Source organism: Pomacea canaliculata, linkage group LG12 (genome assembly GCF_003073045.1).
Source record: "Pomacea canaliculata isolate SZHN2017 linkage group LG12, ASM307304v1, whole genome shotgun sequence".
Taxonomy (NCBI): Eukaryota; Metazoa; Mollusca; class Gastropoda; order Architaenioglossa; family Ampullariidae; genus Pomacea; species Pomacea canaliculata.
The window spans coordinates 20,005,786-20,018,229 of record NC_037601.1 but is presented as its reverse complement, the minus strand read 5'-3'; the positions used below and the strand labels follow the sequence as shown (position 1 = coordinate 20,018,229).

Sequence of the window (12,444 nt, the reverse complement as noted above, 5' to 3'; positions counted from 1 at the left end):
CACCCAACAACTCCGTTAACCTGTAAAAGTGTAGAGTATACACACAAAGACTCAGCACTAGTTAACTGTTTACACTTTGGAAGCTCTTGCTTACCCTTCCAGGGAATGTGGTTTTCAACTATCAGTGTACAAGAAGGACAGACTAGTTCATCTGTACGACTAGCGCATATATAAAAACACACTCGTAAATATTCACGAATTAGATACAGGGAACACATTAGTTCATCGGTATGAGGGTAGCATGAGCATAGGGTCAAAATGTTGAATGTTCATTGAACTTGATCTACCTGCCCCACCTTTCTTTCAGTCTCATCCACATGCATGTCCAAACATTATGTACGTGTGTGTGTGAGAGAGAGAGAGAGCGTGTGCATGCGTGAGACCTTTGAATAGTACTGTAAGTTCTTGGACACACAAGATAGCGGTTTTACATATATATATGAAGGTAGGCATATCAGACTAATGGTCAACTTTTGTGTTTTAATTTTTTCCTCTGCAGTTAGATTATTAACTCGTTCATGGGCTCGTCAAGATGTTCTCTCTCACACACACATGCACACGAGTTCTTTAAATCTAGTATATATATATATACAGGTAGTCCTCGGGTTACGACGGTCTCGAGTTACGTCGTTTTCGTGGTTACGACGCTCATTCCGACTTACGAGGTCAGTGCATCAAAGAAAAGGAAGGCCATCACCATGGAGGTGAAAGTGGATATCATAAGGCAATCTGAGAAGGGGAAACAGCAACAGAAATTGGCAGGTCATTAGGACTTAGTCGCTGGACTGTCGCTACGATTATCAAGGATAAAGATCGTTGAACACGTGACAGGATCTGCTCCTATGAAAGCGACAGTGATAACAAAGCGTACTGTACTGCACAATATTGTACTGTACTTATGTTTATTGATAATTATGTATGGTACTGTGTTAGGATAGGTGTTTGGATAGGCTAAGTGTTTGCAGTACTGTACTGTTATTATGGTACAGTACTGTATGAACGTATGATCCGACTTACGTCGAAATTCGGTTTACGACGCCGCGTTAAGAACGGATCCCCGTCGTAAGTCGAGGACTACCTGTACACACGGCAATATATTAGTTAAGCATAAATAGTTGATTTTTTAAAGCGCATTTTCCTGTGTGGATACAAGCTCAATGCGCTGTGCACATAAAGATACACGCAAACCAACAGTCAAACACGCAAATAAGTCAAATAAGCTCAGCAAACAGAGGACGCCATGATAAAAGTATGAATTAAGTATGGATGAAAAAGAAAGTGAGCAGAACAGTACTCTTGACTAAACAAGTTATTTCTCAAAGAGATTAGCTTTGAGGTTGGATTTGAATCCAGTTATTCCAGCACTTTGAATTCCCAATATTACACAAGACTGTAAAGCGGTGAACATGTTTTACAACTGGTCTTTTTTGTTTTGTTTAGGTTTTTTTTTTTTTTTGGACATCAAGGGCATGTCAGAAATCTGCTTTAATTTAAAAACTTCAATATTTTAAGAGAAAAACTGTCTCATTATACTGTCTCATGTATTAAGATCATTGACATCTTCACATTCTATCCCTTATCTTAACGCATCATCACGGTTCAGCCACATTAACCCTTGTGATGATAACTGCTGAAAGAACTGCATCGATATACCACCGTTACTTACTGCACTCTGCATGTTTAACTGTGTAAAATGTTTATAAGCCAGACAGACACCCCAGTAACAGTGGATAGATGTTTCATGTCCCGGTGTTAGTTTTTTTCTTTTCTTGACTACTTGATAAGCTTTCTGTGCAACAGTAAAATTTGACACACTTTAGAAAATTTTTATTTAAACAGTAGAATGGAAATTCCTGGCTTGTTTGACTACTATGCAGACACGTGATCATTTTAAAGTGTTAGCTAACTTTCAGACTGAATGTCGGACCAACTTGGGCAACCTCGACAGTTGTGGAGCTAATTAGTAATGCAACACTTAGCTGTGTCGGTAGACTAAATATTTCTTCCTAGAAACCTCTAGCTGTAACCATACCTGAGCTTTCTTACACCATGATGGGGTGGAGACTGTGTCAAACTTCAGACACAAAACAATGTTGGGACAATTGTTTCTCTGCACGGTTACAATCAAACATGTTTAGAGGTGTAAGTCTTGTTAACTCCTTAGTGTTGTCAAAGCACTATTAGGATAGACGAAACTACTTTTTGCGCACTTTTCTAGTAAGTCTTTATAAAAAAAAACAATGTTAATAGTTTGTCCACATTACTAAGAGCAGTTTGTCAGCATTACTGTTCCCCTAACCCCTTTCATACGTCAGTACAGATGTACTTATCGTTAATTTACAATAAAAGTGTAGAAATTCTCTTCCTCGTGTCTCAGTTCTGTGTGCGCATGTTTTTATGCAATAAACTACGATTATTCCCTCTAGAGTGTTGTCACTTCAGCTGACATCTGCTCCTGTTGGCAGTGAAGCTGTGGTGGTCATACAAGTCGTCCTCTCTCGTGCTGAACTGAATTCAGATGAAAAGCTTTGCAAGGTCTTCTACGTGTTGCCGTAGAGTGGTTGGTCGGTTTCTTCATAGATTTCTGTAGACAGACAGAGCTGGCACATCAGCTGACTTGAACACCAAACAAGATTTGTCTTTTTCTTTTATCTTAATGTTTTATCTTTAACACTTGCTTCTAGAATTCAAAGAGAGAAGTGCTGCATATCTAGCCTGCTTTTAAAGTACACGGTTAACCACGTCGTTCAATGGCGGACTTTCAGCAATTTGATGACAAAGACCAGATGGTGAGACAATGACAGAAACAGCAGTAAATCATCATCATCGAACCTCAGACCTCTTCTCGAAAGAGAATTTCTCTGCTAACACTGGAGTCTGGTCTGATGAGACAACGTACTGACATTCTGCATCACAGTTTTATTAACATCGAACTTTTCTATTAACAAAACGCATAAACCTGATTACACTGAAATGGTAAATACACAAATGAACTAGCAATGTATTTATATTAACGAAAAATAATGACAACAACCAATATAAGCGATTGTAAAGAAAAAAAAAACCCTAAAAAAACCCGTACTCAATCGAAGCAGACAAGGACGAATGAAAAACTGAGAATATTTAGTTCTATATAAATGTATTGAAAAGTATTGAAAAAGTCGGAACCTAAAAACCTAACCCAAAAGAAATCAGATTTCTACGAAACATGCTAGACAGATTGGTTAAATAATTACAGATGCACAACCAATGCGTAGAAGACCGTACCAGTACCCAACTAAATTTATCCCCGGATTGAGAACAAAGAGAAGTTGGGATTTTTCACGAACCGTCGGGTGGATCTTCCTCTGGTAAACTCCCGCTGGTGGTACCTGATGGGGTAGAGGCTGAAACCTGAAGCGCTTCGTAGGAGTTACCTGTAGAGACTTGAGTGCGGTCGATGGCATCGTACAATGCTCCTGCACGGTAGTCACAACAACAAAACAGTAAAAAAATAAACTTGCTGATGTAACGCTTGGGTACATTGAAAACAAAATAAATGAGTAACGAAAAAAGAACAAAGGTGGCTTTGTGTGGGTTGGGAAGAGTAAAAAATATGTTCCCCACCTTGTACTGATAGCTCATCAGTTACAGTATGCAATCCAAATTTATGGACAAATCCTCTCTCTTTTTATTTCTTAATATGAGAGAGAGAGAAAGAGAGAGAGAAAATGGAGAGAGAAATAAACAATGTTAATACAAACAAAATGGGAAAAAGCAGGTATTACATTTTTTATCTTTCTCTTTTGTGATCAGAACGACGATAAATTATTATTAGCAGCACAATTAGCACCTATATTCACTATCTTTCACATGCTAGGAGGACAGTGCTTCACCAAAAAGCTTGTCCTGCTCTATCCCAAAACTAGTGAACACCTTGAGAGTTTGATCAACGTTTCATCTTGTGTGTGTACAAACATACACCACAGGTGAATGTAGTTGTAGCTTATTCCTGATATTGTGTATGGGTTTGGTGAGTTTCGTGTCTCCAAATAGAATAAATTTTGGATTTTTGCATCAATTATAAGGTCGTTCTTAACGGGCCAAATATTATGGACGAACAAGTTTAACCCTGTGAAAAGTCGGTGTCAGTCGGCTTCAAGTCTCAAATCCCTATTTTTATATGACTGTCTTTATGTGACTATCAGGGGACTATCTGTACCTTTTTATCCAAAATTAATAACTCTTTTAAAACTTGTTGACTGATTCTTACCCACAGGTGCGGCGGATTTGGTTTTCTTGCCCGTGGTATCAGGAGGAGCGACTCGGGCCGAAGGAGAGGAACTTATCAGACCGGCTGAAAAAAAATGTCAAAGATAGTAAAAAGTGCCCCAGGTTGTTGGGGTTGTTATGTCTGTTGTTCATTATGCAGGTTCTTAATGTTCTTTCAATCTGACACCAATCCCTCGCTCATTTATGCAAACACGGACACACACACACACGAAATCCCATCGTTGTTATAAGCCCTCTGGTAATATGCCTGCTTTCTAAAGGCAGTGTTACATAATAAATGCCTTTCAAGTCCACCACATAAAGAAAATAAATTATTGCCAGCCACAAGCAGATATTGTAAAGGCGTTTGATTACGATTGACTCGTCTCGTGGCCGACTTCTCGTGACCCACGGTTTCGCGCAAGGTAGAGGTTGGCAAGCGTTCGGAGACAGGCTTTTGTCGGCAAGTCTGGTCATGTGACTTATTTTGGACATCTGAGATCGTGGCTTCCTCAGCCTCCGTCGCATCTTTGAGGCAGTGTCCAACGCGCAGCGGACAGGGACCTGGAAAAACAGGGAAATGGAGTTTGAGTTGCCAGCATTGAAAGATATGTAATATTCATTATTTTAAATAGCTGTACAAAGCTCAGCCCAACACACTACTTTTCTTCCGTTCATCTAACCTCTGACAGTCTACTAGTTTCTTCGATTTTTTAAAGATTTTTTCAAACTCTAGTCTGGACTGTTGTAACTGCCGTCATTGACCACAACTTTTGTCTAATTCTTCGACCAGATGTCACACTTCACACCTAAGTAATAACACTACAAAGGTGTCAGTAATCACACATTACATCTAAGTCACCACACTTCACACTTGTTCTCTCACTACACACACCCCACTACCTCTACTTCAGACTTACTGCACAGGACGTCCAGTTTTCCTCGTTGCCAGAAGATGAAAGCGAAGACGACTGCAGCGACAGTCGCAATGGCGAGGCAGATTCCTATTCCTATTCCTATTCCTTCTGCTCGTGCTTGAGCTTTGGACTGAACATCCTCGGAGCCTGCGGGCATATTTTATTTGTTACATTTCACTTTTAACATTCCGTGTTACATTTATCTTGCATCGTATAGGTAGTGTCCATACTATGTACGGAAATAATTATGTACTCGTGTATTTTATCATTATTGCATTATTTGTGTGTGTGTGTGTGTGTGTGTGGTGTGTGTGTGTGTGTGTGTGTGTGTGTGTGTGTGTGTGTGTGTGTCACTTTATTTGTTCTGTTTATCAAGGGTTTGTGTGTTAAGTGCAATGTTTTCTTTATGTTCTTCATCCACGAGTTTGTTAGTTGGTTTGTTTGTTATTGGTTTTTTTTTAACTATTGTATTTTATAGAAGACACTGAAATATTGTAACATATATCTTCACACCATCTGTAACATAGCCATACATGCATAAACTTCTCCTTAACAGCCTTTGTCGCCTTTGTGATGTCGTACAATCATCGGTTTTATACTTGGAAGGTGTTTCGGGTTTACTGTATCTGAAATGCATACGCATGCCTTATGCCTATATCAGATCAAACAAAATAAAATCGAAAAACATCCCTATTGTATTATGATGAAACATATTATCTGCTTACAGAAGGTGGTAAGGACATAGGTCACCGAGGTTAGCACAGTGCCGTTCCATAGCAGACGACACTCGAACTGTCTGCCGGTGTCCGCCCTGGTGACGTCACGAAGAGTCAGCTGATCGGAGTTGTTTCCTGTCCCTCCCCATAGGACTGTTGCGTTAGGGCTCCCAGTGTCCCCAACGACCTTGCAGTGACACGTGAGGTCTGACCCCTCGGCTACCCCCTGGGCAGGGCACGTGTGGGTGAGGTTCCTGGCTGTCGATGGACTCACTGTTGTGGAAAATAACTCAAAGTTGAACCCGGACCTTATGATGAAGACTTTTTTTCTCGCGCTCTCCCAGTATTTTTTTTTCCTCTCCCACTCAGTCTCTTTTTGTCTTTCTGTGCGTCCGTGAGCGTCTATCTTTAATTCTTTGATTCTTCTCACGTGTTTGGGGATTTTTCGAGAGAAGTTCAACAAGTGCAAAATAATAAAACACCGACTCAAACCACCTTCTAGTCTGCATTCCATACACAAATCATTAACCTCATATACAGTATTTATCAATCAACACACACACACCACTTACAAACTTCATCTGTTCCTACAAAGGAGGCTGGCAGGTGACTCTGTGCATACATCTCAACATGGTAACTATAGCGACCCTGGGCAGGCGGAAAGGTCGTGTCCAGGACACACGTGGCTGTCTCAGACATGCGCAGTTGGCCTTCCACCCTGACCTCTCGGCTAGACGATTGTAGCTTGACAAACAGAAATAGAAGTACGATATTTGTATAAACACAGACAAACTCCATTCAATATTGTTCCTTCTTCACAGAACTATAATGTAAGCTCAGTTTCGAAACCTATGGTTTTAAAATTCACTTCTTTTGTGTTTATTTACCACAAAATATGTTTCCATGGTTAATATATAATAACTTAGTAATTAGGAATTAGGTGGTCCTGCCTGGATTCCTTGTGGATCCTGTTTTATGTACGGAGAAAAGAAAGTTCCATTCATCCTAATACTATGTGACTGTGTGCCAGGAACTCTGAGCTTCATTTGTTGCCAGTCCTGACAAAAGAATAAAGAAATAACTAGTCTTGACCTTAACTTCTAAACTCGTTGTTTTCTTGACAACTTTCCTCCATGACAGATGATTTATAACGCTCCTCAGAACAACAGAAGTCATGGTGTTGCCTTTCTGCGGGTAAGGTAAGTACTCACACAAAGAGTAGAGTGAATATTCATAAAAGAATATGGTAGGTGCTTGTAAAGACGGAAAGATGTTTACGAAATAAAAAACGAAATAAAAATAAAAATATGCATCCATGGAACTAGAGAACACGAAGCCTCGGAGTATTTAGGTGGTTGATCTGATAAGAACAATTCACCTGTTTGGATAGAAACTTGTTAGAGAGGTAAATAAATGGGAGTACCTGAAGAAAAACCTCGATAGATAAGTAGGCAATTCGCGAGAAGACATCTGAACCCAGGATTACCCAGGATTACCCTCCTTTCAGTGGTCTTTGTCTCTCTCTCTCTCACTCACACCCTCACACACACACACACATAAACCCATTTATATATATATACACGCGCTCGTATACACACACATACGCATTTATACACACACACGCACGCTCTCACACACAATCACACGCACACGAATCCCTTGGCGTTGATAGATACAGGTCAATAGGGGTCATAAATCTTTGCTTTTACCTGAAGGCGTTCTTACATGAAAACAGTAATAGTATGTGTCCTATCGGAGGAATGTTTCCATCCGGTTCAAGACCGAATAGTATCATGATAGGCCCTGATTTTAATTTTTTTTGTTTGTTTGTTTGTTTGTTTGTTTAGCCTGTCAGATGTTAGGTGTCCTTAAGGACAATTATACACTTCCTTCTTGCAACTATACACTTCCTTCTTATAGTTCTTTAGCAGATGAAAGATAAAGGTGTCAAAACAAGCACTAACTATTTAGCAATGTGTTTGTCTATCTTGCTATCTCTCCCAACCTACCCTTCAGTTTCGTCTGCGTCTGCACGAAGATGACAAAGATGAAGACGAGAGAGTAGAGTGAGTGAAGGTGTTTCGCTTTGTTTCAAATTTCTTTGTGAATAAAACGACACACACTTCTTCCCCTCCCTCCCCACTCCAACTTGTCTGTTCGCATTTCCATACATGTTTTCTGTGTACATACCGTCGAAATCCACCAACATTTGTAGCAGCCCAGAGCGGAAGACAGACCCTTGACCTCACACTTTCCAGACACTCTCCAGGAATCTGTTCTGAACTGGACATGGCAAGATTCAAGCTCGCCAGGATCTGCACGTGAGTAAAAGAGTGAGAAGGTGGGTGGGTGAGTGAATAGAGTTTTCATTTTTATTCAACTGATCCTAGTTTTTTTATAGATAATACAGTCAAAATATTTATTGCATTTCTTGATCGTTGCGATCACTACACTGTACCTATCAAAAGATATCACAAGGAATTTCTAGAGGAGAACAGGATCATCAGATGATGTTGACACTACTGCGTTCCGTAAACGACAATAAGTTAGAATGATGACAGCATTCTATTCCATCAGTCTTCTAAGATCTTTGGACCTCGCCTTAACTTTCTCGCCACCCCTGCCGAAGAGCTTGATGTTTTAAGTCATTATCTACTGTGGCACTATGACACCAACACTTTAACCGATCCCTGAATCTTTTCATCAATGCAGCATGACCTTCGACTTCTTCTTCCCGTTCAGAACTACCTGGATCTGTTGAAACTGATAAAACACTTAAGTAAGAGGTGAAGGTTTGCAAAACTGATGACTCTTATTACTGCAAAATGGGGTGGAGGGCCCTTGTCTCTAGCTCTCTTTTTATATCTTATCTATCTGCCCTCGTTTAAAACCTCTTTAGCGTCCTGACCATTGATGGCGACGTCTGTTTGCCCAACGAGTTTACCTCCAAACACACTGACAGCCAAATGTACCAGCTATAAATAAAGGTATATACTTCGCTGATAATTATTTCTACCAAGTATTCCAGTCTGTTCCAGAAAAAAAAACTTTTAAAATTCTACCTGGAATTTCTTCCGAGACTTTATTATTTTGTCATATTTTTAGATATGCCTGTTGATTCTTCTCATTTCCCCTCCAGCATGTCCTACATTATACTTACATCTGTATTGCAGTTTTTCGTTCACTCTTGATAATTTTTAAGTTTTAATGAGTCTTTGTACAGATTGTACTCTGTAGTAAATATGGTGTTGTGGCTGTGCCAGCCCCTATCCAGCATAGCTATTGTTAAGGACATCTGTCGTTAAACTGCCATCTTTGAAAAGGGTGGTCCCAAGTACTCAAAGCAGTTTACCTCTTCTAGCCCTACTGTTTATGTCGATATTTGCTTTGCCGTTGTCAATGACCACGACTTTGCTCTTATCAGTGCTGGTCTCCATTTACTACGCGTTCGAATAGTCTGTCAGTCTGTTGGTAAGCTTTTGAAGTTCTCTGTTGGTGCCTGCTATCAGGTCGATGTCATCTACAACCCGTAGTTACAAATGTACTTACAACTTTGACGCTGAGGATTTCCGCAACGGCTCCGACCACACCCGTATATACGAAAAATATCACGCCAACGATGTTTGACATCCTTTCTTTCTTATTTTTATTCATAACTTTTACTTTGTGACTACAACACCTTCCCATGTTCAAATTGCCTACTGGGACAACTAAAGTTGGTCATTGTCATTGTCATTGTCATTGTCATTGTCGGGATGGGTTAAGAGCTTGAACCTCAAGACTGATACAAAAAGTACTTACGAACATAATCTGTCGTCCAATTTCTTTCTTCACTTCCTCGTCTGCATGCAATGATGCTGCCATTGAAAAAATCGACGAACTGAATGTCGGGCACAGTGGTGTCGATTACCAGCTGACTGCTGATGTTATTTGCTGTTAAGGACAAGCTGCTGTTTAAAGAACTGTCTGTTATTTCACAGTTAGAAGAACATTCTCCGAGAATTACAGTGTCGTTGACAGACCTTGTCAGTGTCCAGAGGAAAACGCCAGGAACATCAGTTAAACACACGAAAGTGTTGCTAGCGAAGTTAGCTCTGACTCCGGAAACAGAGGAGCAGTCTAGAGATGCTGCAGTCATACCTTTGAAAGAATGGAGATAATTTTGTGTCTTGTCATTTCAGAACACAATAAACTTAGTAAAAAAATTAACACACTTTTATTTGAAATGCAGTGCAAAAAGGGTAAAATATTTTTCCTTAGGTCTCTGGATACATATGACTGAAATATGAAAATAAGAGGGGCACTGATTATCAGACTTATAAAGCTTGAGAGAGTGCCTCTCACACTTTTATATTTTAATGCATATAGAAAAACGTAAATATAAATAGTTATATATATATACACACAGTAAGACCTCTACATACGAGCGAAGCAATATACGAGTAAATCGAGATATGAGCTAAAAATTCGTGAAACATTTGTTCTTACTTACGAGCGGAAATTCGATATACGAGCTCGTGTCATTAATATGTAGCGTAAGGCGCTTGTCAGCTCTTGTTCTGATACTACAGAAGGTGAGAGTGAGCCAAAACAAGCAAAAACAAGTGGTGAATAAAGTAGTTTTCTTTGGGGATTTTTCTTTGTTGTTTTTGTTTGTTTACATGCCAGCTTGGTTGGGGAACGGATTAATTTCGTATGTAGAGGTACTACTGTAAATACATACAAATACGAATACATATTGATATATATTTCGAGAAAAACACACGCACACAGAGGCTTTCAAGATGTGAAAGCGCGGGAGGGGCGCACATGTGCACCTCCACCCGTATTGTACCATATATTATGGTGCGATAAGGAGCTAGATACACTCTGTGAGTTACTGGGTGTTTGTAAGACTAGTGGGAGAAACAATAATACACTCTTAATATCTACCCAGGCATTTTTCTTGCAGCTAGTAAAGAGTGGAAACAAAAGTATATTCATACCTACAATAGTAAAGGTACATGCCACAGTGTACAGCAGACGACCAGCACGAGCCCCGAACAGAGTTGTTCTTTCCGCCATGATGTCGTAAATCCGTTGAGCTGTCCACAGCGGCAGATATAAATTTTATTTTGCTGTCAGAAAGCACCGAGGTGTACAAAGTCTGCTCCTTCTAGTCATTATTGTTCTCGGTATTGTAGCTGCAGGGCATTGTCATTAGCCACTCACTTCCTGGATCTTTTATTTCATACGCGTCTCCTTCATAGTCCGAAAATGTTTAGTTTTAAAAACTTGATTGATGTCGTCGGAAAAAGACCAAAAACTTCGAATTCGATCGATGAGTGAAATCGATGTTCTCCTGTTTTCTCTTTGTCTTCCCACCTGTCCGCACTAGAATGAACGCACGTAAAAACTGTCGACAAAGTCCCAGCGTTTGGTTGGTGCACACCTGATACACGGGAGTACACGGGAGTACAAGGAAGTTCACCTAGCGTGACACCACATGCAACAAGAGATCGGAAAGCAGAGCAGAGCAGGAAAGAGGGTGGGGTGATGTTGTAGGTGATTTAGAGGGGGAGAGGGGAGCGGGATTGTTGTTGTTGTTGTTGTTGTTGTTGTTGTTGTTGTTGTTGTGCAGATACACTTCCCTGTTTATTATCAAGTATTCGGGTATAGACGGAATAACCGACAACGTTTACACGAAATAATCGTGAAGATATATTACAACAGAAACCATTGCCTACAATGATGCAGGAAGGGAATTAAATTTCATTGCTACCGTTAGAAAACCTAACCAACATGAGATTCAGGGTGTCGCTGGTAAAACATTTCGCGGATTAAATCCAGAAGATAACGTTGTGAAACTGTCATTGGGTTGTGTCCGTCGGTATGCAACGCTACTACAGAAGGTGTGACAGTGATGTCTTGATTAGAAACAGTGTGAGTGCTATGTGCGTGTGCAGAATCTGTGTGAGGGGTTTAACGGCGGGTGCGTGTTATATAAAGTTTGCGCATGTTGGATTGATACTTTTTAAAAGTAAATTCAGGCAACTCCTATCAAGTGAATTACCAAAATAGTTTGTCAAAGAGCACAATTAGATTGAAATATCGTAGGAAGTCTTCCCTCCCCACCTCCAAACCCATCCCGCACGTTTTTCTTTTTAACGTTAAGATTACACGAAACATAAATTAAAGTCGCTCATCTTAAATGTTAATTATTGCCCTTGTCTGCTGGGTTCATGGTTCCTTTCATATCCAAAAGCGTTTCCTTGATTTAAAGTGTATTAGCCCTTTTATGAAAAAGCTGCTTATGTAAGGGAAATGACTGCAATAGATGCGGGTCTCCTTATGCAGAGTTACCCACCCTGTGCTCGCATCCAAATCTCACATTATTGGAGAAAAAACTATAAGGTTAGTAAAAACTATGTTAACACTAATACGTACTATGTTATCATCTGTTCCTTTATTAATCTTGTATATTTCATACATTGAAAGGAGTTTTTAGCATGCTAACTGTAATCACAAAATATTTCTTCAGTTTTTGACTGCTGGGCTCTATGAGATTGGTGGAGAACCCG

The 12,444-nt window shown here is 39.9% G+C and overlaps 1 protein-coding gene across 2 annotated transcripts; it reads right to left on the bottom strand.

Annotated features, from left to right (window-relative positions):
* Window positions 1-1,449: 1,449 nt before the first annotated feature.
* Window positions 1,450-11,366, bottom strand: LOC112553156. 2 transcript variants are annotated; one of them, XM_025220189.1, is made up of 10 exons: window positions 10,870-11,366; window positions 9,686-10,024; window positions 8,075-8,199; window positions 6,457-6,628; window positions 5,894-6,157; window positions 5,193-5,315; window positions 4,627-4,815; window positions 4,253-4,336; window positions 3,330-3,458; window positions 1,450-2,584 (listed from the first exon to the last, which is right to left on the bottom strand). In XM_025220189.1, exons 1-10 carry the CDS (start codon window positions 10,946-10,948, stop codon window positions 2,541-2,543), a joined length of 1,548 nt encoding a protein of 515 aa, XP_025075974.1. In that variant the 5' UTR covers window positions 10,949-11,366; the 3' UTR covers window positions 1,450-2,540. The 2 variants fall into 2 exon arrangements, with proteins under 2 accessions (XP_025075974.1, XP_025075973.1); XM_025220188.1 differs by having other exon boundaries at window positions 5,172-5,315; window positions 10,870-11,363.
* Window positions 11,367-12,444: the final 1,078 nt, after the last annotated feature.